The sequence below is a fragment of the Meriones unguiculatus genome, chromosome 12, assembly GCF_030254825.1.
Source record: "Meriones unguiculatus strain TT.TT164.6M chromosome 12, Bangor_MerUng_6.1, whole genome shotgun sequence".
NCBI classification, from domain to species: domain Eukaryota; kingdom Metazoa; phylum Chordata; class Mammalia; order Rodentia; family Muridae; genus Meriones; species Meriones unguiculatus.
The window spans coordinates 65,814,480-65,841,061 of record NC_083360.1 but is presented as its reverse complement, the minus strand read 5'-3'; the positions used below and the strand labels follow the sequence as shown (position 1 = coordinate 65,841,061).

General features: G+C 43.2%; 1 protein-coding gene across 2 annotated transcripts in view; it reads left to right on the top strand.

Annotated features, from left to right (window-relative positions):
* Saxo1 (stabilizer of axonemal microtubules 1) overlaps positions 1 to 26,582 on the top strand; it is a 128,335-nt gene that overhangs the window by 83,655 nt on the left and 18,098 nt on the right. For both annotated transcript variants that reach the window (XM_021649787.2, XM_060365812.1), the window contains 2 exons: positions 13,492 to 13,671; positions 20,883 to 21,085. In XM_021649787.2, coding sequence (XP_021505462.1) covers positions 13,649 to 13,671; positions 20,883 to 21,085 — 226 coding nt within the window. In that variant the 5' untranslated portion in view covers positions 13,492 to 13,648. The remainder of the gene's footprint in view (positions 1 to 13,491; positions 13,672 to 20,882; positions 21,086 to 26,582) is intronic.

Sequence of the window (26,582 nt, the reverse complement as noted above, 5' to 3'; positions counted from 1 at the left end):
TGGATTTAATATTTTCTTTGACAGATACATCAATTTCTTCCATTGTATCTTCTACACCTGTGATTCTTTCTTCCATCTCTTGTAGTCTGTTGGTTATGCTTACCTCTGTATTTCCTGTTTTCTTCCCTAGATTCTTCCTCTCCATTATTTCCTCCATTTGTGTTTTCTTTAATTTTTCCAATTCTATCTTCAGGTCTTGAGTTGTTTTGTTTCCTTCCTTCACTTGTCTGATTGTACTTTCCTGTTTTTCTTTTAGTTCCTTCAACTCTGTTTCTTTTATTTCATTCAGTGCTTTAAGCATTTCCTTTCTAAAGGCCATAAACTGTTTGGCTGCAGCATCCTCTATTTCTTTATGGATGGCAATATTCTGTTTGAGTTTATCTTCCTCTATGTCTTTATGAATCTTATTTGTTTCCTCTGTTATCATCTTCATGAGCATAGTTGTTAGGTCATCTTCTTGGATTTCAGTTATGCTGGGGTGTCCAGGGCTACTTGCCCCTGGGTAACTGGGTTCTGGAGATGCCATATTGCTCTGTCTTTTGTTGCTTGAGCTTTTACGCTGGCCTCTACCCATTGTGCTATCTTAGGTGTTTGGGGTTATTTTCTGGTGGTTCCTGGAGATCTTGTGGCGGAGAGAATCCCCTTTGCAGAAAGCTGTTTTTTCCTGAAGGATGTCTTCTCAGCTTTTTGGGTGTAGTCCCTGGATGGCTGGCGTTTTTTCAGGAGTTGCTGCTGCTCACCTCAGGGATAGAGACCTGAGTGGTAACTGTGGTCTTTGTTAGTCGAGAGGGTTCTCCTCTCACCCAGGGAAGTCCTGAGGACAGCTGTCCTGTTTCTGGGTTTCTTGCTGTAAACTTAATGATCAGCTGTTGTGACCCAGTTGGACATCTGTCGCACAGCAACTGTTTGTGCCTGTGTCTGGAGCACGGCTTATTGATGGCGGCTCAGTCTCCACCAGCTGGTTGGCTGCAGAAACTGCCTGTGTCTGGAGCACAGCTGAGTGATGGCGGCTCAGTTCCGCCAACTGTCTGGCGCTCAGAAACTGCCTGTGTCTGCCTTTCTGGTCTTTGGGAGCCTGGGTGTCTGCCTAAACTGGGTAATTTTCCTGAGACCTTTTCGGGGTGGGGGTGTCGGCTGAGTGCTCTGAGATCAGACCAGCCGTTTCCCTCCCTGTGTGTTTGCACCGGACAGTGAAACTCATTGGCTGGTGCCCTGGTGCCCTGGTGCCCACAGTTCTATCTCAGGCGGCGAATCAGGCGCACAGGCAGGCAGGGCTCTATGCTGGAGCCTGGGTCCCCGGCTCTGGCTCTGGGCTGGCTCCTAGGGTGCCCATGGAACCTGAGTCTTTTCCAGGGGATGTCTGGGTGACCTAAGGTGGGTCCCAATCGTTTCCTGTACCGTGGGGTTATCTCTCAACTGAAAGAGAAAAAAAAGCCACTGGCTTGTGGCTCTGGGCTGGGGCTGGGGCTGGAGGCCAGCAGACAAGCGTCTGGCGGAACCGGGATCTCTTCCGAGGTTTAGACGGGTGAGTTAAAAGCTGATTGAATCCCCCACCGTGGGGTATCCTCTCACCTGGGAAACACAATGACTGTATTTTATGGCCGCGAGTTCTGATTGCTGGTCACTGTGCTGATCCTGCTGCTGCTGCTCAGAATGAGAGTCCTCCCAGCGCCGCCATCTTGCCCCCATCTCGTGTTTGTGACTTTTTTTTTTATTTTACTTTTTCTTTGAGAGAAGTATCAATTTCAGCAAGTGTATCCTCAGCACCTGAGATTCTCTCTTCCATCTCTTGTATTCTATTGGTGATGCTTCCCTTTGTGGTTCCTGATCTTTTCTCTTAAGTTTTTCAGCTCCAGGGTTTTCTCTGTTTGTGTTTTCTTTATTTCTTCTAATCCTGTTTTCATGCCTTGCACCATTTCCTTCATCTGTTTGAATGTGGATTCCTGTCTCTCTATGATGGTCTCTTTATTGTTTGTTTCCTTTCTATATGCCACTAATTGTGCCTCCAGTTGTGCCTCTATTTGTTTGACTATATTTTCCTGTTTCTTTGAGAGCTTTGTTCATTTCTTCATTTGCCTCCATTTGGGTGGCTATTTCTTTGAGAGTTTTGTTTGTTTCCTCTTTATGTGCATGTAATAACTGGCTAAGCACTGCTTTAAAGTCATTTTCCTGTGTTTCTGATGTATTGAAATGTCCATTGATTTTGGGGGTTGCTGGTGGAGCCATGATGTCTTGATTTTTGTTGGGTGTGTTCTTATACAGACCTCTGGCCATCTGCTTATCTGTAACCTTTACTGTTTGTTCCTGGCATCTGTGGTTCAGACTGGAACCATCTTTCTCTGGTATCTGGAGTATTCTTCAGGAAGATGAGAGAGGTCCACTGGTTTGAGAGTGTGTATTGGTGCTTCAGCTGTACCTGAGGGAGGAAAAGCTGCTGGCACAGAATTGCAGTTGCAGGGGGAGCAAGTGTGTGGATGTGCGTAGAAGTGTGTCTTGAAGGAGGGGGTACTAGGGAGTATAGGTACTTGGGATATGGGGGAGGGGAGCAGGTGCAGGAGGGGGGTGTGGATGCTAGTGCTGTTCCGTTTGCAGCCGCCAATTTCCTGAACACCTCTACAGTGATCTACAGTCTGTGGCTGGCCCTGTGGGCCGGACTCTGTGCTCTGTGGCTGACGCTGCAGGCCAGACCTCTATACTCTGTTGCGGGCTCTGTGGGCCTGGCACTGTGCTCTGTGCTAGGAGCTGTGGGCACAGTGGGCTGGACTCTTTGCTCTGAGTCAGGCGCTGTGGGCCTCCTCGGCAGCCTCTACCTCTGCCAAGGAGGGAGAAGGGAGGCCTGTTGTGGGGAAATGCTGGGGGATTGAGTGTTCTCTGTCTCAAATCTCAAGCAGGGAGATCTGTGCTTGGAGCAGCTGGCACTGTGATCTTTGCGAGGAGCTGGGTGCACTGTGGGCTGCCTCTGCTGACTGTGGTGCCTCCACCGCTGCCTCTTCAGGTTACCAGGAAGTGCCTGGGAATTGAGTCCCCAGGAGGAGTCCACGGAGATGTCTGCGGTTGACCTGTATCCTATTGGTCTCAGTCAGGGTTTGTCCCCTTTCTCCCTGGAAGCCTTGGTGTCATTGTTTTGGGTTCTGCTGCCCCTCCACTCACCAATTTCAGAGTTTCAGATCCTCTGCCCCTCAGATATGGTGTGTGCCGGTTGCCGCCATCTTGGATCCCAACCAGTTCTTTGTATGAGATATAGTTCTGCTCTCCCCTGCCTACAGAAAGTTTATGCAATTGTACCATTAATCGACATATTGCTTTAGGAAATTAAATTTCTTAAACCATTTTTTTTCAAGTATAAAGGAGCATCAACAGCTATTTAAATGACAGTATCGTTTATGCCTGAAGGTTCAACATGCTTGAATTCTCTTCTTTTTTTTTTTTTTTTTCAAAGTTAGTAAACAGCAAATGTGAGACTGTATCATCACAAAAAAGGACTCTGCAACCGGTTGTTAAGGCAATAGCATACTCGTGGTCTCGGAGCCCTTCCCACTGATGTGTCACGGTTGAACTCTTGAACTCATAGCAGTTGTGATACCTGCACAAGACCCACACAAGACTTGGCCCCTCAATGTCCTAGAGAAGTTCTTGAGGCCCTGTCTTTCCCTGAGGATTTATAGTTAATTGTTAAAAGAACATTTTTTCAGTGGTGTAACTATTGGTAAGATGTTTTTGTAAAAAACCCTTCGCTCTTGTTTCCTGTAAGCAACCCTAATTATTATTATTATTATTATTTTTTCTTTTTTTTGTAATTGAATTTTTTAATTTTTATTTTTTTAATATTAGTTACAGTTTGTTAACTTTGTGTCCTTGCTCTATCCCACTCCCTCTTTCCCTCCCAATCCCACTCCCCCACCCTCATCTCCTCCCTGCCCCTTTCCAAGTCCACTGATAAGGGAGAACCTCCTCCCCTTACATCTGATACTGGTTTATCAGGTGTCTTCAGGACTGGCTGCAAAGTCCTCCTCTGTGGCCTAGCAAGGCTGCTTCTCGGGGCGGAGGGGGGGGTGGGGGAGGGGGAGGTCAAAGAGCTCGCCATCGAGTTCATGTCAGAAACAGTCCCTGTTCCCTTTATTAGGGTACCCACTAAGCAACCCTAATTAAACTCATTGTGTCTCACACACATATACACAAATGGGACTAGAAGGAGACTAATTGGGAAGAGAAAGGGGATTAGTGGGAGTTGAAAGGGGACAAAGTAGGTTAATGGGGTGAAGATGGTCAAATATATATATGTATATATATATCATAATAAACCCACTATACTATACTATTAAAAATATAAAAAGTGTCTATTTTGCAGTCTATAAGACCATTTTACTTGACGCTTATCTTTGGGTATGTTATGAAGATAAGAAAACAAATTAATAGATACGTTAAAAGCTTATAAACTACTGCTGATAGATTGATTGACATGCTTTTGGGAAATTTTGGCTCTGTCAGTTGGCCTGGATTTCTGGAACTGTGAAGAGAGCAAACTTTCTGCTCCAGGGACATGGATCCTCATCTTAAGTCCTGCATTTAGTATCTCAGTTTCTGTTCTCCAGCGTAAACTAGCAGTGTAGAGTGGCAATTTTCATGGCTTGAGGGAAATCCATGGCTTGGAAATCCTTGTCTCCAGCACACTGAGAACATATTTCTTGCAGCAAGTGTCGTTCCCCACCCCCAAGCAGCTGTGATGGCTCACAAGCTTCCATCCACTGGGAAAAAGGAAAAACAGACTGAAAATCCTTTAAGAGCTTGAACTTCGAGTTCTAAATTGGGTAGAAAGTGGGAAGCCAGTTACGTGGGAGGTGATACAGGGCTGTGAGTGAGGCTGTTACTGGCCAGCTGTGTGACCCCAGGCAGGGACGCAATGTCTTTGAGTCTCAGCATCTACATCTGCATGGTGAAGCAGAGAGGCTGGCTGATCTCCAGGATCCTCCATGATCCAGCAGTCTGTATTCTTCTCTGTTCCTATTATTACTTTAATGAGAGTCTCCTGTTTACACAGTAAAGGAAGTCCCAGAATTTTCAAGAGTATTTGGAATTGTATCTACTTTTTGGTTTGTGCTGAGATATTTTCTGTGTCGTCGGAAGACTGAGTACAGCTGACGAGAACTTGTCTGGACATGTCAAAGATCTGTCCTTTGGGTTATCTGAGAAACCAGAAGCAGGGTTAGTAGCGTACAGGTGTATACCTAACTAATCCCTATGGCAGATGGCTGTAATGAAGAACACAGTTTGGCAACATCAGCTTCTGGCCACATGAGCTTGAGAAAGATGCCATCTCCTAAGCCTCAGTTTCCATGTTTGTTAAATGGGGATTAAAAAGAAATGCTTCCCTCATAGCATTGGCATGACAATTACTTGGGCAAAGAGAGAAACTCTTCCCTGTGGTGCATAACAATTGCCCCATACTTGAAGCCTATTAAAGATAGAGTGTTTAGCAACCAAGTTGTAACCATGGAAATTAATAAGAAGAACAATTATGCAAAGCATTCTAGGAGATAAAGGGTACCAAAGAACACTTGTACAGTAGGGTAAGTATGATTGACCTTTTGTTTGTTTAATTTTTTCCTTTTTAGAGTACTACATTTACATTTTCATTTTACTCTCCCCATTCCAACTCTTCCTGTGTTTCCCTGTCTAAAGTTCGTGACCTCTTGTTTTATAATCATTGTGTGTTTAGGCACACACACACACACACACACACACACACACCTACCACACCACAGAGCCCACTAGGTATTACTTTTATGTATATGTGTTTAGGGCTATTTGCAACTGGACAACCTTGAGAGGTTGTCCATGAAGAAGAATGTAGTCTCTCTCTCCCAGGAGCTACTTACTGATTGCCCATAGCTCTTCATTTAGGGGTGGGATCTTGTGAAGTTTCCCCTATCTGAACTGGCATGTTGACTGGTGGTATCATTATATAGGTCTTTTTTAGTCAACTGTACTATTTAGATTTCATGGGTACTGCATCGCTGTCACACCTAGAAGACACTCTAGCACCGGGCGTCTTGGTCCTCTGGCTCTCCCAATCTTTCTGCTCCTTTTGCAGTGTTTTTCTGAGCCAGGTGTAGAGGTTGTATTGTAGCTATACCAGCTGGGGTTGGTTTTCTCCAGCCAATTAAACAGCTATTGGTTACCTCCAGGATAAGAGTGTCACTATTACACCATTGGGGTTATTTGGCTAGGCCAGTCATATTGTGGTTCCTAGGCTATATTTAATTGTATGTTTTGTAATAGCTAGTAGTAATGATTTTGAATATTCTTAGTACAAAGAAATGTTTGAGGTGAGGGACATGTCAGTTAGTTTGATTTGATTACAGTGTATTTTATACGTGTGCAGAAATGGGCTCTAACACACAAAATACGTACACACAAAATACCAGTGAAAACCAGAACATTTTACATGGTGAGCAATTAAGAGGGTGAAAAACAGGTGGAAACGTATTATTATTCAGTGTCTGAGCAGAGGGAGTGTCACAGTCAGTGACAGTGTCCAGTGGGCTCATCAGTAGCCCTGAGGAGAGCTCGGGGTAGATGGGCTAGTAAGATGGCTCTGTGGGCAGATGGTGCTTGCTGAGCAAGACCAGCGACCTGAGTTCGATCCCGGAATCCACATAAACACGAAGGGAGCAAACAGACTGTCAGTTGTTCTTTGACCTCGACACATGTCGTGGCTTCCCTCCCCGGCCACCTGATTATTTAAAATATTTGGATGTGGTGGCATCTTGGATGGGCCTTTGAAAGGGAAGCATTTTGTCAAAGTGGAGTTACAAGAGAAGAGCAAACGCAAGAAGTGATACAGGCTCGCCAGGTGGAAGCCCCAAGCTGGAGGTTGAGATAAATTGTGGGAGAGCTTCAGTTTCAAGCCTTTTTAATGTTTCTGATTATGTCACATGAAGGCAATTTTAGAAGATTCAAGGCTCCATTTGCAAATTGGAAAAAAAATCTTGTTTTTTGAGAGAAGTGTTGTATAGCTCAGGCCAGCTATGAACTCACTTTGTAGCTGAAGGTGGCTGCTTTTACCTCTGGAGAGCTGAGATCATGGGCATGCACCATCAGGCTTGGTTAAGAAATATTTGTAAGCCTTTGGGTCCAGCTACATTTATAGAAAAACCTTGAACACCTATGTGCTGGCAGCTCCTTTGAACCTTGAAATTCTAGTCCCTGGCTTTCCAGGGTAAAGGCTGCTATCACATGTGGCTGCTTGAAATGTGGCGAGTCCAAACTGAGATACACTACAAATATTCAATAAATACTGGATTTCTAAGAGTATAAAATAAAATGGCACAATAATTTTTATACTAATGGTTTGTTGAAATGAAAGACTTTGGAAAAAACTGAGTTCTGTGAAGCTTTACTTGTTTCTTTTTTACCATTTTAATGTGACCAACAGACTGAAGGTGGCATGTGGTTTGTATTTTATTTCTATTGAATGGCATTATTTGAGGGAACTAGTCTAACTCCTGTCATTCCTTCTAGGGTAACCTGAGTCACAGATGGCTTGAGCCAGATGTGTGGTGGGGGAGTACCTTGTCAGAGGACCTGCGCTGTATCCACAGCTGGGTTGTGTCCATTATTCTGAGCTGCAAAATTGTTATCTGCATATGAGTCATTGGGTTGGATTTTTTTCAACACCCCCCCCCTTGGTTCTGACTCTAGTTTGGAGTCAGTGTTCAGAGTCAGCTATTATTAATTTTCTTGTGAATTTCGTCAAGTCCCTGTTACACCCTTTCCCAGGTGTCAGAGTAAGTTAGGACTGTTTCTTTTTCTCTCTCAAGTGGAAAGACTTCAGAGAGTTCTGTTGAATTAAAACACTTTTGCCCTCTCCGTTTCATCCCCTGCTATTGCCTCCATCCGGGCTTTTGTGAGTAGGCACCAGAGCAAGGTGGCCAAGGCAGCTGTTCAATGACATAAGCACCTCAGCTGGAAGGGCTTTCAGGAATTTTGCTCATGGTCATCAAACCGACTTTCAAATGTTCCAAAAGTGGGCATCTATAATCTTTGTGTAGATGCCACTAAAACAAGACTCTAAAGCTTTTGTACACATAGGCTGCACTAAGGGGACACATGAGTGAACTTTCTTTTTCTGGTGTCTTGTAAATATCTGTTTTTCACATGCATGTATGCCTTTAGTGTCTGTCTGTCTGTCTCCTTGTGTCTCCCTGTGTGTGAATGCAGGCACCCTTGGAGGCCAGAAAAGGGTATCTGATCTCCTGGAGACAGAAGTGATTGTGAGCTGCTTGATGTTGTTGCTGGGAACTGAACTCAGGTCTTCAAGAGCAGCAAGAGCCATTTAACAACTAAGCTGTTTTCTTCAGCCATGTAAACATCTTTCTTTTGGGAGTTCTTCCTCCTACATAGTACCCTTCTTCTGTCTCCCATTCATCTATTATTGGAGTCTATCAGATGCTAGGCTAGCTGCAAGAATCTGAGACCTCAGACTTAGTCTCTATCCCTCGGGGCAGGTAGATGACCAAAGACATGGATCTCAGAGTCTTGAGAGATCTCACAATGCTACAGTACAGGCAGAGGAAGGAGATGACCCCCTGGAGCAAACTTAGACAGGGAATCATTTATTTTTTACTTAAAATTTTTTAAAAAGGTGCCATACATAAGTACCGCATTGCCAGTTTTCCCCCCTTTCCCTGTAATGCCTCCCATTTCCCTCTGACTCCCTCTCAGGTTTATGGCTACTTATATTTAATTATTGACACACACACACACACACACACACACACACCCCACACACACTGTGCTGAATCCATTTATTGTTCTTTGTACGTACATGTGTTTAGGGTTGACCAGTTGAGGTTGGATAAGCTCTGAGGGGGCTTGACCCATGTATAAGACTGAGTCCCTCTCAGCTACCATTAAATACCTGTAGTTCTTTATCTAGGGCCGGGGCCTTGTGAAATTTCCCCTATCCAAGTTGATATATTAACTGATGGTGTCATATGCAGGTCATATGTTTGAGAAACTGTATTGCCAAGATTTAATGGGTACAGCTTTCCTGCTGTATACAGGTGATCCTACCTTCTGGAAGATGTTCTGATTCTCTGGCTTTTGCATCTTTCTCCTTTCTCATCCATAATGCTCCCTGAGTTTTAGGTGTAGGATTGTGTTGTAGATGTATCAGTTGGAGCTGGGCACTCCATGGCCAGTTGTTTTCTGCATTTTGACCAGTTGTGCATTCTAAAATTGTACTTTTAAAAGATTTATTTTATTTTATGCATTTGAGTGTTTTGCCTGCATGTACACATGTGTGTATGTACTCTATGTGTGTGCCTGGAGCTGGCAGATGTCAGAAGATGGCGTCAGATTCCTCTGGGACTGTAGCTATTGATAGTTCTAGGACAGTGTGTGAGTATTGGGAACCAGGCCCTTTGCAAAAACAAGTGCTCTTCACTGTTAAGATATCTATCCCCCCCCCAGTTATCTATTTCTGTAATGGTCTCTGTCTGCCATAAACAGAAGCTTCTCTGGTGAGAGGTGGGAGCTGTACTTATCTGTTATATGAGTAAGTACTTAGGATGTGGTTGGGAATTAGACTGGTTTGAGAAAAACGGCAGGAGTGAGTTTTGTTTGCAGTCCATGATCTCATCACCCACAGGAAGTAGGCTAGGTTTATAAGCCTTGTAAAATTCCAGGTATGAATTCCCTCCTGTGGGTCTTAAGTCCAATTAGAGAGCTGTTGGTTATATCTGGGACATAAGCGCCACTGTTGCAACTTTTGGGATATCTTGCCAAATGAAATATTTTTTGAGCAAAAGTTTTTTGATATGTCAAGGTAAAGACAGATGTTTAGTTAACTAATAGGTCTAGTAAATAAAACCTGTTTAATAAATGTATGTCAATACAAATCTCCTTTAACGGAACTTCAATCTGTAATGGAAGCTTATTGCCATATTGAAATCCACTTTAAGATACAGACCACACTGCAGAATTTTTCTGTTAAACTTATTTTTCTCTTGGAATAAGTGGTTATAATATATTGCACTTAAAAGAAGTAGCCACAGTACAAAAAGAATATTTCACTGGTTTAAAAGGCAGGGGCCCTAAAGAGGGAGGAAAGATTGCTCTGCCTGTAACTTTCATTATACTGAAAATGCTAGGTTTAGTAAGATCTTGACTTTTCTCTCAAGAGTGTGGGTGAGCAAATTACATGTGCAGTGGTATTTTTGTTAAGTTGAACTTCCTGGCTTGGTTTGAGGTTTGTAGGAATCCTAAAATGGTTGGCTTAGAGTAAAAACTCAGATAATTGGACTGATTGTGAACTCAGAAATGATGAGAATATCTCTCATATACAATGAGAGCCATTTCATTTTATTTTGTGAACAGCAGTTTATATCTAGAGTGAACTTATTTATGCAACAGTTATTAAACATTTTATAAATATAAATAAAATACCATCAATATCATACATTAAATGCTAACAATGTATGCTTACAAAAACAGTAGTTTTATTGATCATTTAACACCATAAAGTACAGGGTCTGTAGACGATCTCCCTGTATACAGGGATACAGTGACCTCCTCATCCCTGGTTTCTCTTTGTATTTTCAGTCACTTCACAGTAAAATGCAGCCTGGCCATATTAAGTGGAGGGATCTAGAAGTCACTCATAAGTTTAAAATTACATGCCATTCTGAGTAGTGTGATTAAATCTATTGCCAGCTCACCAATCACCGCTTTATCCACTGTGTCTACCCCGTGTTGCCCTCCAATATTTAGTTAACTGTTCATCTATCAGATCAACTTGTGGTATTGAAAGAATTATACTCAGTAACCCTTGTATTACCTAATAATAGTCTCAAAGTACAAGAGCATCTGGACACACCAAAGGGAACTAATAAAGTGCCTCCTTAAGAGCAAACGTGAGTCCTCAACTTAATGAAGGAAAACGTCATATGAGGTCACTAAGATCTACACTCAGTTATGACTAACCTCCTTCTAACCTCTTTTTGTGCCTGATTTACAAATTAAACTTAGACCTAGGTAAGTATGGATCATATAAATATGGTACAAATAGGGTTTAGCATTGTCTACGGCTTCAGGAGTCTGGTGGTTTTGGAGTGTATCCATAAAGCTGAGAGACTATATATCAAACATCTAACATGAGTCAAAAGCATTTTACAATAAAAACGAACAGTGATCAAGGCAGAATCTGAGGCCTTTTCTATTTACGGCTTTACAAATGAAACAGAAACGGACGGGAGCGTCACGTGAAAGCACTTGCTGTCCAGGTTGGCTGTACTTTAGAGAGGGTCGCACAGGGCGGCAGTGGTGGCGGTAATACAGCCGGGAACTCTGAACTAAGTGCAGGGGCCACTGGGCCGCTGCCGCTGCCGCCTGGAGTGCAGCCTGCCCGTCTTTTAACCTTTTAAAAAAGCAATGGACTACTTTGGGGACAATTATAGAGTTACAGAAAATAAGGTAGCTCGGAATTAGGTACCTTTTCCTATGCGTGTAGTTTTTCCTTTTATTAACATTTTGTTATTAGCATTGCGATTTGATAGGTAAACAAATCAACTTTGATAAATATAAACAAAATTTAAATAGATATGCATAACACATATATTCACTAAATATATTTAACATATTTAAATATGTCATATTTAATATAGTATTTAATTTTAAAATGTAAAAAGATGTGTGTATATGCATATGTATTATTTGCTGGTGCTTATAACTGAACCTAGGATCTATGGCATGCAAATCAGGTTTGCTACCACTGATCTATGTACCCCCAGCTGTCATTATTTTATATTATGGTTATTATTTTTTTTGCCAAGTGTGGTTGGATCACGCGCCTGTAATACCCCAGGAAGGCTTAGGCAGAGGATGTTTAACTTTGTCGGAGACCAGCCAGGGCCACATAGCAAGATCCTGCCTCAAATTTAACTGACCAAGCAACCAAAACAAGAGCTTTTTCTGTATTGTTACTTTTATTTTTTTCTTTTGATATTTGAGATAGAGTCTTACTATGAGGTCCAGGCTCACCCCATACTTCATACATGGGCTGCTTCTGCCTCTACTTCCTCAAGTTCGGGTATCACAAGCTCTGCCTTAGTTCTGTTGATTTTTGCAAGTGTCTAGATCCCACATGTTCTCATTTGCTTCCTGTTGTGATGAAACACTATGACCAAAAGCAAACTGGGGAGGAGAGGGTTTATCTGGCCCGCCACTGAGGGGAGTCAGGGTGGGAACTCAAGCGGAGTCCGTGGAAGAATGCTGCCTACTGGCTTGCCTACTGGAGCAGCTGTTTTTGTTTTAAATACAGCACAGTTCCATCTTCTTAGGGATGGTGCTCCTTATAATGGGCTGGGCCTGTCACAGACATGCCCACTGGGCAATCTGATTGAGGCAATTCTTCCAACAGACTGCCTTTGCCCAGGTGACTGAGTTGTAGCAACTTGACCTGATGCAGGCCTCGTGTGCTTACTGCCTCAATCTCTGTGAACACGTGGCTTGGTGATATGACAGGTCCTGCTGGGTTGATTCTTGTGTGAGGGGAGAGTCATGTTTAAAGTTCTAATCTTTGGAGCAGATCATGATGTCATGTCTTCACCAAATCCAGGGATAGCTCCTTCTTTTGACCAGGAGGGCCAAGGAAAGGGGTACTTGTGATGTTCTCCTTTCTAGAGTTAGACAGGAAGTGGGGTCTAGGGTGGACCTCAATGGCCTCCAAGGGTACTAATTCTCAGGTAGTTACCTAACATTCTCCCTCTCCCCTGTAAGAGCCGAGACTCTAAAATCCCAAGCTGAAATGACCCCAGAGGTCCAGTTCCAAAGCTGTTCACCAGAGGAGATTGTGTCTAGCTGGAACTGAGGTTGCATCCCAATGTGAAACTTCCATGCAAGGGGCCACACTTAGGAGAAGAGAGGTACCAAACCAGAGCCTGTCTGGCATTCCTGGCTTGGGGCCAGGAAAGGACCAAGGGTATTTCCATCTTCTGACCAAGGATAAGAGTGGAACTCCTGCACTGGGGATCTGGAAGCTGCCAAAGTAATTTCTCTCTCTAGTTTTTCAGAAGAGCAGTTGGGTATGGTGACTCTCAGAAGGGTTAGACACCATAGCCATTTATTATGATAGACTATTTTAAACACTTTCACAAGCAATGTGACACGTGACAGTTGAATGTCAGCCATGCTGTGTGTAATTTTACGGTTCACATATTTTGATTAAACAACTGATGTTTTAATTTTTGACATCCACATAATATGATAGAGGGAAGAACAGGTTAAATTCTGAATTTCAGTGGCAACAATCACTCTACCTCCAACTTGGAGGACATGGCATTTTCAGACTGGATGCATTCCTTTCGAGAAAGCAACATAAAATAAAAAAAAAAGAATAAAAATAAATTAAAAATATTATTAAAGAAACTCAGTATAATTACAACTTAAAAAAAAGAGTAATGAACCAAACTCTCCACTTATCTTTTGTAGGCGGCATCACTGTCCACATCTCCCTACGAAGATTTATGACAAAACAGAGAAACCATGTCTTCTCTCCGAGTACACCGAGAACTATCCAATCTACGACTCTTACCTGCCCAGAGATTCCTTCAAGCCCAAGTTGGTATACGAGAAAGGAGCCATCCCAATGGATGGCCTGACGACATCCAGGTGAGGGCAAACAGTGCTCAGGGGCAGATGGTGGGCACGAAAGCAGTAGTGCCAAGTGTGATGATGCCGAGGAAGCAGCGTGCAGCGTTAGCGCAGCGTGACGTGTGCTAATGTGTTAGTTAGATAGCTCTGAAAGAGATTTTACACTTGTTAGCTTCCTTAATGGTTCCCGAACACCCTCTTACGGAGAAAGAACTCTTTCTCGTTGAAGTGGGGGTCAGGAGACTAAAGTGGCCTGTCTAATTAAAGGTGGGAGGTTAAGTATTCAAAGGGAATGGGAGGGATTGCTGCTGGAAAAGGAATGTTCGGCTTTGTGAAAGGCTCCATAACAACTTGGGTGGTGAGAGAAGACTGACAATAAAGAATGGCTCTTGTGATGTTATGCTGTGGGTTTTGAATTGGAGATCTCACAAACGTTCAAGATGTGCAGCGTTATGACAGACATTTATTTTCTGTCCTGGAAGTACAGGAAAGAGTGCCTGAGATGCAGATGTTTGGGGACATTCTTGTTCATTGTCCATATCTTAGGAGAACAAACATCCATCCATCCTCTACAGGGGGATCCCTGTCCCACCTCCCAGCTCTGAGGCCCTCAGATGTGGAAGCCCTACATACCTTCTTCCTTCCTGATGTTTCGCAAATCATAAAATTAACCTCTGACCTGAGCTGAGTTATCTTTGCCCAAGTCATTTGTAACAATAAACCCATCTCCCAGCAGGTGCCCCGCCTCAGCCAGAACCCCTCCAACAATAAATCCAGTTTACATCAAGAGGTCCCCAGCTACTGAAAGAATTCCCCAAACTAGTAATGACTACAGAGCTTTAGAAAGAGAAAGGGGTAGAATCCAGTTATTAATGGGGAGTAAGAAAAGCAGGCCTGGGAGCTGGGGCATGCCTTGATCCTAGGGCACTTGCTTATGTGGAAGGTCCTATGTTCAAGACCTCAAACTGAGGTTGGAGGAGGAAAGGTGATAAGGGAAATTTTTTCCCTTTTATCCTACCCTAGGATCAGGCACAAACTCAGCGGCAGTCGCTCTCCTGTACCTTCACTGCCTTTGCTTCTCAACTTGTGCCTGCTGGGGTGATTTTCACAGACTGAGGAAAAGTTGAGCTACTTTCAGGAATGTAAAGTAGTCTGCCTCCCCAGGCTTTTAGGGGATGGGATGACTATCTGCATAGCCCCGGCCTCCCTCCCCCCTCTGCTCCCATAGCACCTTGCTCGAATTTCCTTATCTACAGGTGGACTCTGCAATGATGAGGCTGGTCGCCCAGCTCCCACCTGCTGCATGAAAAAGTCATTTGGTCCCGGCTTGGCTGAGTTTGGTGATTAAGTCCAGACACAAAAACCACCTGGCTTCTGGAAAGGTTATCATCCCAGCACGAGGCATGATTACAGCTGCATACAACCCTTACTGACCATAAATTGTGGGGATTTAAAGCAGACGTCAGAAAGGGAATGCCTGCGATTTCCATCCCTTCTTACAGGAAAACCTCTCTCTCTATATATACATATATTTTCTTTTTTAAAAAATTTGCAGTCTTTAGTAATTCTCTTGCAGAGGACTTATCTTTAGTTCAGCTAAATCCATCATCAATTTATGAAGAAAGTTTGCATTTCTAGCCTCACTTCCCACTAGGCATGCCACTGGACGAAACATGTGGAGCCCACTTGGGACAGTATTTCTGTTGGCTAAGCCCGCTTCAGTAGTGTTAAGTAGTACCCTAAGAGGGAGTAAGATATGGACAGCCAATTGGAGGTGCTTGTGTGTGTGTGTGTGTGTGTGTGTGTGTGTGTGTGTGTGGTGGTGGTGGTGGGGAAAGAGATGGATTGAAGGTAGGGGACAGGGTTACAGGGATAGTGGGATGCTGGGAGTTACTAGTATAGACTTGCTTATTGATAAGACTTATTGATAAATCGGGGAGCTTAAGGGAGGCAAGAGCTAATTGATTTTGGTGGGCTTTTCCACAATCAAGAAGGATGCAAGAAACGGTAACGAGTTGAGTCTTAACATGCTGGTTCAACTGTGTGGGTTTTCTTTGTGGATAGAGACTGGACTGTTACTCAAAGGGACAATGGTGGGGTTGCCTGTGTTGTCAGCGTGGGCCTGAGGACTGATGAAGACAAGCAGCTAAGGTTCTCAGCACTAGGCGTGCCTGGGGAACTTGAGAGCCTTCCACTTCTTTGATGTGCATTCTCATTGAGTTTGATGGGCATTTCGTTCATTATTTAAGAATCTTCTTGTGTCCCTGGTGTTCTGTGTCCCCGGTGTTCTGTTTTCTTCTCTGCCCTAATCTTCCCTATTTTTGTTCAGATTAGATGGCTCTTAATAAATTTTCAAGTTCACTGACAGTTTCCTCCTTTTCCTAAGCCCAGTGAATTATTTTTTCTCAGATAATGTAGTTTGTATCTATCTATCTATTTATTTATTTACTTACTTACTTATTGAGAGGAGGTCTCATTCGGTATCCCAGGCTGGCCTAAACTTATGACCAGACTCCCATTCTTATTCCAAGTGCTGGAATATGGGGATATTAGGGGTGTACTACCAGGCCTGGCTTTAGCTTTTTGAATTTCCATTTGGTTCTTTGGATAATAGCTTTTATTTCTCTTGTGTCATTTTCTAGCTCTTAGTTTATTATGACCTTATTTTGCCTTTTCCCATTAAGCATAGTTGAAACTGCTTTGAGATCTTTGCTATGTTCAACATCTGGTCTGCTTGAGGTACATGGGTCACATTTTCCTACAGTGTGTCAAGTTGGTTTGTGTTGGTTCTGGACTGTATTGTGAATGCTTCGTTTTGATTGCTTTCCTTTTATTCATTCCTCTGAAAAATGTTTTTGTTTGTTTGTTTATTAGACAGGTAATTTGACTAGGCTCAAAGTGCAAATTTCATGTCTTGAGTGGCAGCCCAAATTCCATTTTAACTCAGTTATTTTTAGTTCAGAAGCCTGCTTCTGGCATGTGAGGCAAGCAGGGATCCAGGCCCAGCAACATACAGAATGTTGGCTTTAGTTCCTTTCTTTCCAAGACTGCCGCATGTTTGCTTTTCTGTGTTTTTCTTTTTCTTCTTCTTCTTCTTTTTTTTGACCAAAAAGAATCTGGCACAGGCTGGTTTTACCTGCCTCATCTGGCGCAGGCTGGTGACTGCTTTCGGCTAGAAGCTGCAACTCACAAGTAGTTTATGGAAACTGAAGGAGCAAACACAGCCAGAGCCATTTCTTCTCCCACCTGCTGGCTCTGCTCCAGAACCTGTTTACTGGGCTGACTGTAGTCCTTTCAGTACTTAAACATGGCTTCTTCTAGGCTACATGGAATGGTGACAATGTTGGCTTCTGCCTCAGCGGGAATTGAGGAGTTGAGATTAGAGGAGGAGATAGCATTGTGTAATCTGAATCCTGGGTGGTTGTACGAACATCTCCTGGCTTCATGGGTGATGTCCGTTGGGATCAAGCTTTGTATTTCTGTTGAGAGATCCTTCTTAGAGTTCCGGAAAAGGCTCTGCAGCCTGCCGAGGATGACACCTTTGAAGGTGTCTTTTGACCTGGGGAAGTTTAAATTATTACATACGGAAACAATGAATTAAAGGCAAAGAGCACCTCCCCACCCCTTCAAGAGGAGATGGCTAAGATGACAAAACACAAACCTGAGGACAGTCACCGTGGTTAATCTATTCATGCAGTGGGCTAAGGATGAGAAACGGAGATTGGCTGTAGGATGCCTTGGCTACTATGTGGGGTAGAGCCAAATTTGGTGGTTGGGAGGAACAGAAGTTATGTTTATTCTTTCTAGAGGAGAGAGGGCATGAGGCGAGGCCCAGGAGAGAAGAGTCTCTTGAGTGTGCGTGCATGTGTGTTTATATTAAAAATAAATATATATAAATAAATATTATAATATGTTATAGAAATTATATATATATTTGTGTATATATATATATTGGTTTTCAATACAGATTTCTATGTGTAGTCTTGGCTGTCCTAGAACTTTCTCTGTAGACCAGGGTGGCCTCAAATTTACAGAGATCTGCCTCTGTCTTCCAAGTGCTGGGATTAAAGGCATGGGCTTTAATACTGTGAAGTATTTTGTTTTAAAAAATTGTAAGATATTTTATTTTTGTTTTAATTATGGGAAAGACTGGGGCAAGCTTAAATATTGGCAGAAAGGAGACCAAAGCCATAGGCGAGGGGATGGTCTGTGAATGAAGTTTTTAAGAGGGCAATTTAGGGGAAGGGTGACAGGGATCTGCTTTGCAAACAGGAGGGGGTCTTCCTAGGATACATTCCATTTCAACGGGGTTGATTCCTTGGCTACTATAATTAATTCTGAAATTTGCATAAATATTAAACTGTTAAAAAAAAAAGTAAACGTTGCTTGGCTCCCGTAAAACTTCTCCATTCCCCACTTTCAGGCAAATGTTTTTTGTTAGCAATTATGTAATTTCCCCTTTCCTTTTCCCCCTCTTCTTGCCCAGCACCTTTCTTCAGCCTTAGCCAGATGATTTGAAATGAAGTTGCTATAACTTCCCCTGCAGGGCTGTTTTAACCCAGACTTGAGTCTAGTTTAACTCTTGGCTCTCCATGCTGGGCAGCTTTTTTAGCTATCTACCTAAAGGGAACTTGGGTCTTTGACCTTTTTTCTTTTTATTCACAGTCACAGGGAGGCTAAGCACTGGGACAATGTACCACAGGGAGAAGCCACTGATGTTGAAAAAAATGTTGTTAAACTTAAGCAATTTCTGGGAAGAATAAATTTTTTTTTTTTTTTTTTTTTTTGCATGAACTTAGAGGATGTAAGTTTATGTGTGATTGGGGACATGCAACTATGCTGTGGTTAATGACAGGTTTCAGGGAATGGGTCCCAACATAAAAATCTAATGAGGAAACACATAAATTCTGATAAAACTCACTCTCAATCCATGGTGACTATTTTTGGGCCAGATACAAATGAGTCCTCTCTCTTGAAGGTGAAGGGGTTCTCTTCCTCTTAATCATTTGCCTTCTCTGTAGCTGGTCAGTGAATTCAAATATAGGTGCACATTTATAATAGGATTTGAACTCTTTATGCAAGGAAATTTAATAATAAATCTATTCCCCAAAACGTGGTGAGGAAGAAGTTTTATGTCTGCTTCTGTCTTGAGGAACAGCTTGAGGACAGCCCTTGGGCTGGTGAGTTTGAGCATTCCTTAGCAGTTTTCTATGAGTGAACAGTAGATGGGGGCATTAAGCCTGCTTCAGCTATTAGTGTCTGGAGACTCTTGGAAGATGGCACCTCAGAGAAGAGGTAGGCTTTTCAAGATAGTCATAGAGCTCTGGAGCAGAAGGACTCAGCATACAAGCTTTTGGACATCTGGCTTTGCTCCTCAGTGCTGGCCTTTGGTATCTGCTGCTATTTCTCGGAAGTACAGTGAACCACAGTCTGGGTAGCCATGACTTGAACACAGTTAAGATGGCCTCAGAAATCCTACTTTAGTCATGGAATTAGAGAAACTTCAGCTTCCCTTAGGTATGTTCTCTTCAGAAGGTGAACTTTCAGCAGGAAGTTAACTCTCAGGTTAACTGGTTTTCAGATGGGGTTTCATGCATTTTCATTAGTCTATTCAGCCCATAGAGGCTTAGTGTCTCCTAGTGCCTTGCTGCCATTGGTTGAGTATTAAGCAATCATTATATATGAGGGTCTTTGATCTAAGAAGGCTAAAAGTGTGGAGCTGACCCTTGGCTTCTTATTTAGCTTTTTGTCAGCTTGTTTCCTCCAAAATTCCTGTTTATATAATCAACTTCCAGATGCTGGGGTCACTTGGCTTCTCTTTGCTGTTAGCCCCCAGTGAGGCCACTGAGAAGGCAGCTAAGGCTGCAGTTGCTGTTCTTGCTACTAAGATATATTTCAAGATGTACCTAGAGGGTGATATGCGAGTGCAACGGAAGCATCTCCCATTTCCCACTTGCAGCCCTAAGGAGACTAATTCTCATGCTTCCATGCTCAGGACCCGCTTTGGGTTTATCGACAACCTTGTGTGTAATTCATGCAAGACAGAAGTTACAGTGGAGTGTGTTGCTCTTGCTACTCAAGCATGGCTCCGTAATGCTGCCCCAGGTTTCAGCCTGGAAAGTAGGTTTTATTAGTGTTTAGCCTAATGTTTTCCTGTCCGGAAACCTTTCTCTTCCATTGACAGGGCTGTTCAAGCAAGCACCTTTAGGTTAAAAAAAAATCTGCTTTTCCCTTGTTCTCTTTGGCCAAATGCGATTCAGGAAAAAACAGTGTTTTAATTTTAATTTAATTAATTAATTTTTTTGAGGCTCTGGTAGCATACAGATATAGGCAGTGGAAACTGTTACAGTGGGAAGGACAACTGGGTGTTGCCTGGGTGATGGGCAGGTGCCACCTGGGCCTGACATGACTGCAGGATGATCCGGGAAGGAATTTTTTTTTGCTTTGGTGAAAAGCATTCTGTCTTCTCCATTCTACTGCTTTCTTACTCTTTGATGTAACAGGGGCACTGACAGCAGCAGAGAGCAAAGAAATGAAGACTTTGTGTCTCTATTGCATTTTTTTTCTCTCGTCTGGGTTTTCTGTAAGGCTGAGTAGAGGAGAGAAATGTTAGTAGAAGCTCAGAACACAGAGAGAAAGGTGACTGTATCTGAAAAACAGATGTTAGCCTTACACAAGGGGTTGGATGGAAGGCAGGCAGGGGATCTGCTGCAGAAGAGCTTTCCTTCTCAATGAGCCTCATGGTTGACATACTGTGTGGGCAAGGATGGGGAGTAAGTCAGGGGACTGATCTGGGAGAACTTGTATATCGCACTGGAGAGTGGGGTTTTATCTGGAAGACATTTAAAGCGGTGGGCCAGCTGATCAGATCTTTATTTACTCTGGATACACCAAGGCAACTGAAACAGGACTAGGAAGATCAGGAGAAAGGCTGTCACATGGGCCAAGTAAAAAATGTTTGGGGTCTGGGCCAAAGGGCAAAGAAAAAGCAATGAGGTAGAGGGGCTGCTCCTGGTAAATGATAGACCTCTGTGGCTTTGAGGGGAGGCTGACACCCAAGGGGTCAAACATGGGCAAACATGGGCAAAAGTGAATTATGGTGTCATGCTCCAAAATAGATGAGAGGAAAAGAGCAGGTAGGGAGGTAGAGTAGGCATTGTGAGAGGAGTGGACGACACTGTCTTTTTCTGAAAAAGGACCCCAATGACATGTGCTTATTCTCTTCCCAGGAGAGATTTTGGACTTCACAAAATAGCACCAATGAAATTCCACGAGCGTGAACCGTACATTCCAAGCGAAGAGCCTATGGATTTACTCTCAACGTATAAACAAGACTTCAACTACATCCGTGGCAGTCAAGCTGGCCCCATCAAACCTCGGGACAATAAGTTTCCACGTGGTGACAAGATACAGTATCTGCCTTCTTACAAAGGTGAGAGGACTGAAGAGAGGACAGGCCAAGGCTATAGACCACCAGGAGATGGTTGTATGCACATAACCCTAGGGCAAAGGTCAAAAAACCACTTCCTGCCAGCCAGATCCTGCTAACAGCCTGTTTTTGTACAGATGGGAAGCAAGGGATGGCTCTGTAATTTTCAATAACTGAAAAAAATTATTTCAGGACACATTGACAGTTACAGCATTTAAAGTTCAGGGTTGACAGGCACATTATGTAAGAACACAGTCATATCCATTTTTTTTTTAAAAAAATAAATTATTTATTTTTATGTGCATTGGTGTTTTCTCTGTATGTGTCTCTGTGAGGGTGTCAGAGCCCCTGGAACTAGAATTACAAACAGCTGTGAGCTGCCATGTGGGTGCTGGGAATTGAACCTGGGTCCTCTAGGAAGAGCAGCCAGTGCTTTTAACCACTGAGCCACCTCTCCAGCCCCATATCCATTCTCTTAATGGGTCTGTGATGGCTGCTTCTAGATGGTGTTGGCACAGCTTACGCGGTCCTGGCGGAGACCCCACAGATGGCAGACATGCACACTATCTTGACTTGATGGAATATATTTTATGATCCTTGTCTTAGCTTTCTGTTTAATCTTACAACAGGGAGTCTGTTCAAATTTAAGCTAATTAGGAATATATAATTTGATTGTTTAGTTTATCCATCTATGAGAAATTTTGAATTAACATATACAGACAGGAAAGTAAATGCATTATGATAAAACAGATCAATGAATTTTTACTGTACACACTGTGCTTGGCCAAGAAATGCTAAATCTACAGAAGTGAACTCAACCATTGTGCTTTTTAAAAAAAAAATTTTTTTTTTCTTTTTGCCCGTGCTGGGGATTGATGCCAGGGCCTCCCAAATGCCAGACAAGTGGCCTGCTATGGAGCCACATTTTTTTGCCCCATTATACCATACCATAGTAAATTAATATCATAAATTAGTTTTGCCAGTCAAATTTTTTTTATGTTATACTGATTTATTCTTTTAAAAATATCTTTATTTTAAATTGACAGATAATAGGTTTTATGAGGTGGCATTTTGTTACGTATGTGTATTGTATAAAGATTTCAAAATATATTTACTTTTAATTTATGTATTTAATTTACTTTTGATTTATATGTATGTATGTATGTATGTATGTATTTGTGTGAGTCTAAGGCAAGTACAGGTATGCCCGAGGAAGCCAGAAGGGTTTCGTATCTCCTCAAATTGGCATTACAGGTGGTTGTACAGCATGGATGCTAGGATCCATACTTGTGTCCTTTGGAAGAACAGAAAGTATTCTTAACCATGGAGCCATCTCTCTAGCTCCTACTTTTAAGATTTATTGTTATTTTTATCATGTAAGATTTTGTCCTAAGTGTGCTATGCTAGAAACACAGACATATTTGTGTTTCTTCAGAGTGCTAGCATTTATTGAAAAACAATTTGTAAGCTGCTTCGGATTGATTGGTTGCACATGGCCAATTAGTCTTGATTTCCCTTTGAAGCTGGCCAGGAAAAAACACAGTGTCTTTTATTCCAATCCAACTACAACTACGAATTCTCAGATCATTCCTTACACATCACCTGGCAATTATATCTCTCTATATGTAGGCTTCAGAATGGCTGCAAAAGCTCCAGAGGCAGGGGCTGTTGTAAATGCAGAGAATCTTTGCAGGCAGAGAGCTGCTCGCAGGGTCTGCAGGGCTGCATTGCAGAGGTGTGGGAACTGCAGAGGTGCAAGGCAGTAGAGGCCAGGTGTGGGACTGGGTCCTGATGGAAGACAGGATGGATCGATGGAGGGGGCGATTTGGTTGGCCTCATCAAGCAGTAGGGACTAGGCTGAGCTTGAAGTCTCGGAGACAGGTGGGAGTTCTCTGCTGGTGGATCTCTTGAGGGACATCGTGGGTGTTCAGATGACATGTCTGTGGGGTCATTGTCATTGCACCCTTATGTATCCTACTCCATAAGGGTGTTACACTTTGTTGGTCTTCATGTGTTTGAGAAGTTCTTGGGCCTGTTTTTCTGATGTGTTTTTTAAAAAAGAGATTTACTTTTATTTTATGTGAATTGTTTACCTGCATATATGTCCGCACATTATGCGGATGATGGGAACTGAATTCAGGTGCCCTGCATGAGCAGACAGTGTTTTTTGCCATGGAGCCATGTCTTCAGCCTCCTGATGTGGTTTTAGTACATCCATGTGCTCACGTGTTCCAGGCTACTTTGCTAAGTTTATAGATGGCGTCTTTGAACTCTTTGGGAAAAATTGTCATTTGTGTTTCTTGGTTAGTGCTAGACAGGTAGTGACGTCAACAGGAACAACAGAGTGCAGAGTCATCCTCCATCTTCCTCTGCCCTCAAAATGGACTCAGATACCGCTTTGTAAAATGGAGTCAAGCAGGGCAAGGCACAGTCTGAAGTACTGTCTCCTGCAATATGGAGTAAGCCTGATCTCTACAGTTTCAATTGGTAGCATAGTCTTTTCAAACATATCTTTGGGGTGAAAACTCTTCTAATCCTCTTAATTATTGCTTTTTTTGTTAGCATATGTTAATTGCATAAACAAATGAGTTTCACTGTGGTGCTTTTCATACACGTACATCATATACTTTGAACATATTCACCTCTCTTTTGTTACCCTTCCTTGTCCATGCCTCCCCTCTCCTACTGGGCCTCTTCCTCTTCCAAGTAGTTCTCTTTCTTTCTTTTTTTCTCCTGACAATGTTTGAAATATGCATGTTTGTTTTGTTTGGTATCTGTTATGTACTAGGTATGGTGAAGGAGCATAACGACCAGTCTCTGATCTTTTAGGAGACAAACGATGCAGCCCTGTGGATTTGGCAGGAAGAGTAGCAGCCCGGATTTGGTGGCACACAGCCACAAAGCCTGAGGTCAAGGAGTGAAAAACTGGGCTTCTCACCAGTAGCTCTCCATGCTTGTGATGCATCCTGTTGTCCCAGGAAGACAAGCTAAACAGTTGATGTGGAACACTTCGGGGCCTCTGTGGGCTGTAATGGAGGGCTGCTTTTATTCCTCAAGTCAAGTGTGTGGGCTGGAGATGGCAGAAGAGGTGGGTGGCTGTGATGATGTCAGACTCTTTCTTAGGGGCTACAATCCGTTTGTCAGGGAATCTGCATGTGGGCATGTGGGTGGACTTCTCTCCTTAGTCCCGGAGCTGACCTGAGGTGACCTGCATCCTGCCCTTTCGCTTCCCTTTTGTTTCGCTATTTTCCGTTTTACAGCCACGTCTGTCACGCTACACTCTGAATGTTATCAAACTCTGAAATGGCCCTCCTGCAAAGGGCTTGTAAACCTCAATATGCTATCTTTCTGTCTTGCTCTGTCTACACACATGAGCACAGTCCAGGGTATCGCTGGAACCCCTGGTGCCTTGACACTTCGGCCTTTTCTCCGCCCTCAGCCTGTCCGTCCCTGCCCACGTAGCCTCTCCACCCCCGATAGTTCATGCAGCCCACTTGTTGTTACCAGTGTCTCAGGCTTCCCCCCTTCTCTCTTGTTGTTGCTTCGTCTAGCGGAATCCCAGGTCTGCCTCCGTAGGTCTGCGCTCAACTCTCCACTTGAGCATATCTCCGACCTTTCGTCTCACATCTAAGCTTCGTCTGAGCTTAGAAAATGATAGCTTGCCATCCGCTCATGTAAGTCCCTTCAGTTGTTACGGTTCTTAAGATGCCAAATCTTTCCCGACTCCTCTGTGGTTGTGCAGGTTCTGGCACCTGCTTCCTAAGCCCCTTTGCTTCAGTCTACAGTACTTTCCTCATTCTCGTTCTTTTCTTCCTCTTCTGCCAGAGGACATTCATCGTCAGTGTGGTTCCCTCTGTGGTACCTACCCTCCTCCAGCTAGTGGCTGCGATGACATGCTGTCAGAGGCTTCCCCAGGACCCCCCACAGTGACTCCACATGCTCAGAATACCCCAGCACACCTCTAGTGATTGTGTAGGCTTCTTCTCAATTGCTGTTGGCTTGGGAAGACTGGAAGCATCACTCTCTCTCTCTTCTCTCCCTCTTCCTCTTCATCCAAAGTTTTTGTATTTTTGCAGTTTGTTTTCATTTTTTTTTGTATTTTGAGACAAGTCTATATATGAGTCTCACTATTTAGACCAGGCTGGCCTTGAACTCATAAAGATCTGTCTGCCTCTGCCCCCTAAATGCTGGGGTTAAAGATACGAACCACCATCACCAGCTTTTTTTTTTTTCAAATTAAAAAATAAAATACAATTACAGAATTTTCCTTCTCCACCTCCTCCCTCTAACTTCTCTCACATCCTCCCCTATTTCCTCTCAAATTCATGGTCTCTTTTTCTTTAACTATTATTGTCTTACGTAGGCACACAAACACATGAATGCAACTTGATGAATTTGTTTGGTGATATATACATATTATCCATATATATGACCCTCCATATGAATGATTTCAGGGCTGACCACTTGGTATGGGGCAATGAATTAGGGGGCACACACATATTGGCTGCTTTCCTCCCTTGACAGCCTGCATAGCACCTTCCCGTACTATGAAATCTCGTGTGTGAGGCTTTAAGGTCAGCTCCAGCTCCTGTCCTCTGAGCCCTGTGTCCAAAGCATCATCAGCAACAGGGACTTAGACTCAACTTCTGGGAGGCGACTAAGGTAAACAGAAAGAGTGTCTTGTTTTGGGAATCTCTTAGACTCTCTTAACCAGCTCAAAAGGAGGTTTCTCATGCCTGGGGCTGGGGTTTTGTCAGATAGTCTATGGCTTTTGGCAGTGGTGGTGTATTATCTCTTTAAGTGCTACAACTTCAATGAAAGTACACACCCAAACACATACATACACACTTTATGCACATCTATCAACAAACGTGCATACACTTGTATATTATATGTAATTTTAACTAAATATAAACCATGATTCCTTATGACATTTTCAGGCATCCTGTTATCTATCCTTCCTCCATGTTCTTTTATAATGATCTCCCTCTCCACCCTAAATTAAAGTTACAGGCCTCCCCCCCCACATCTTCCCACTTTCTTCTTTTTCCCCTATAATTCTTCTCCACCCTCATGGTCACTTTTTTCTCTGCTGTTTTTTTTATAGCTTTTCCGGGTTATAGGCTCACGTCTGAGGATTTGGAGCTAGGAACCACAGATAAGAAAAAAACATGTGACACGTGTCTTTTTCTGAGTCTGGATGACTTCACATAATGTAACATTCTCTTAACACCCACATTAACCTAATTCAGAAGGAGCCAATCTGATCTGGGCATTCCCTTCTTGAGATGGTCTTCCTAGGGGATGAGGTTGTGACAGGTTGACAGTAACGATCATAGCTCCCCCACAGCACTGTGGGCAGGTGCTTTCTGGAGGACACAATACAACCCAGCACATCACGGGGTCGCGTGTGCCTCATTAGGATGTGAACTCATTTTCTGTTTCAGCCAGTGTTTGCCTAAAGGTGGAAACGGAGGTTATCTCAGAACCTGGGAGAGCG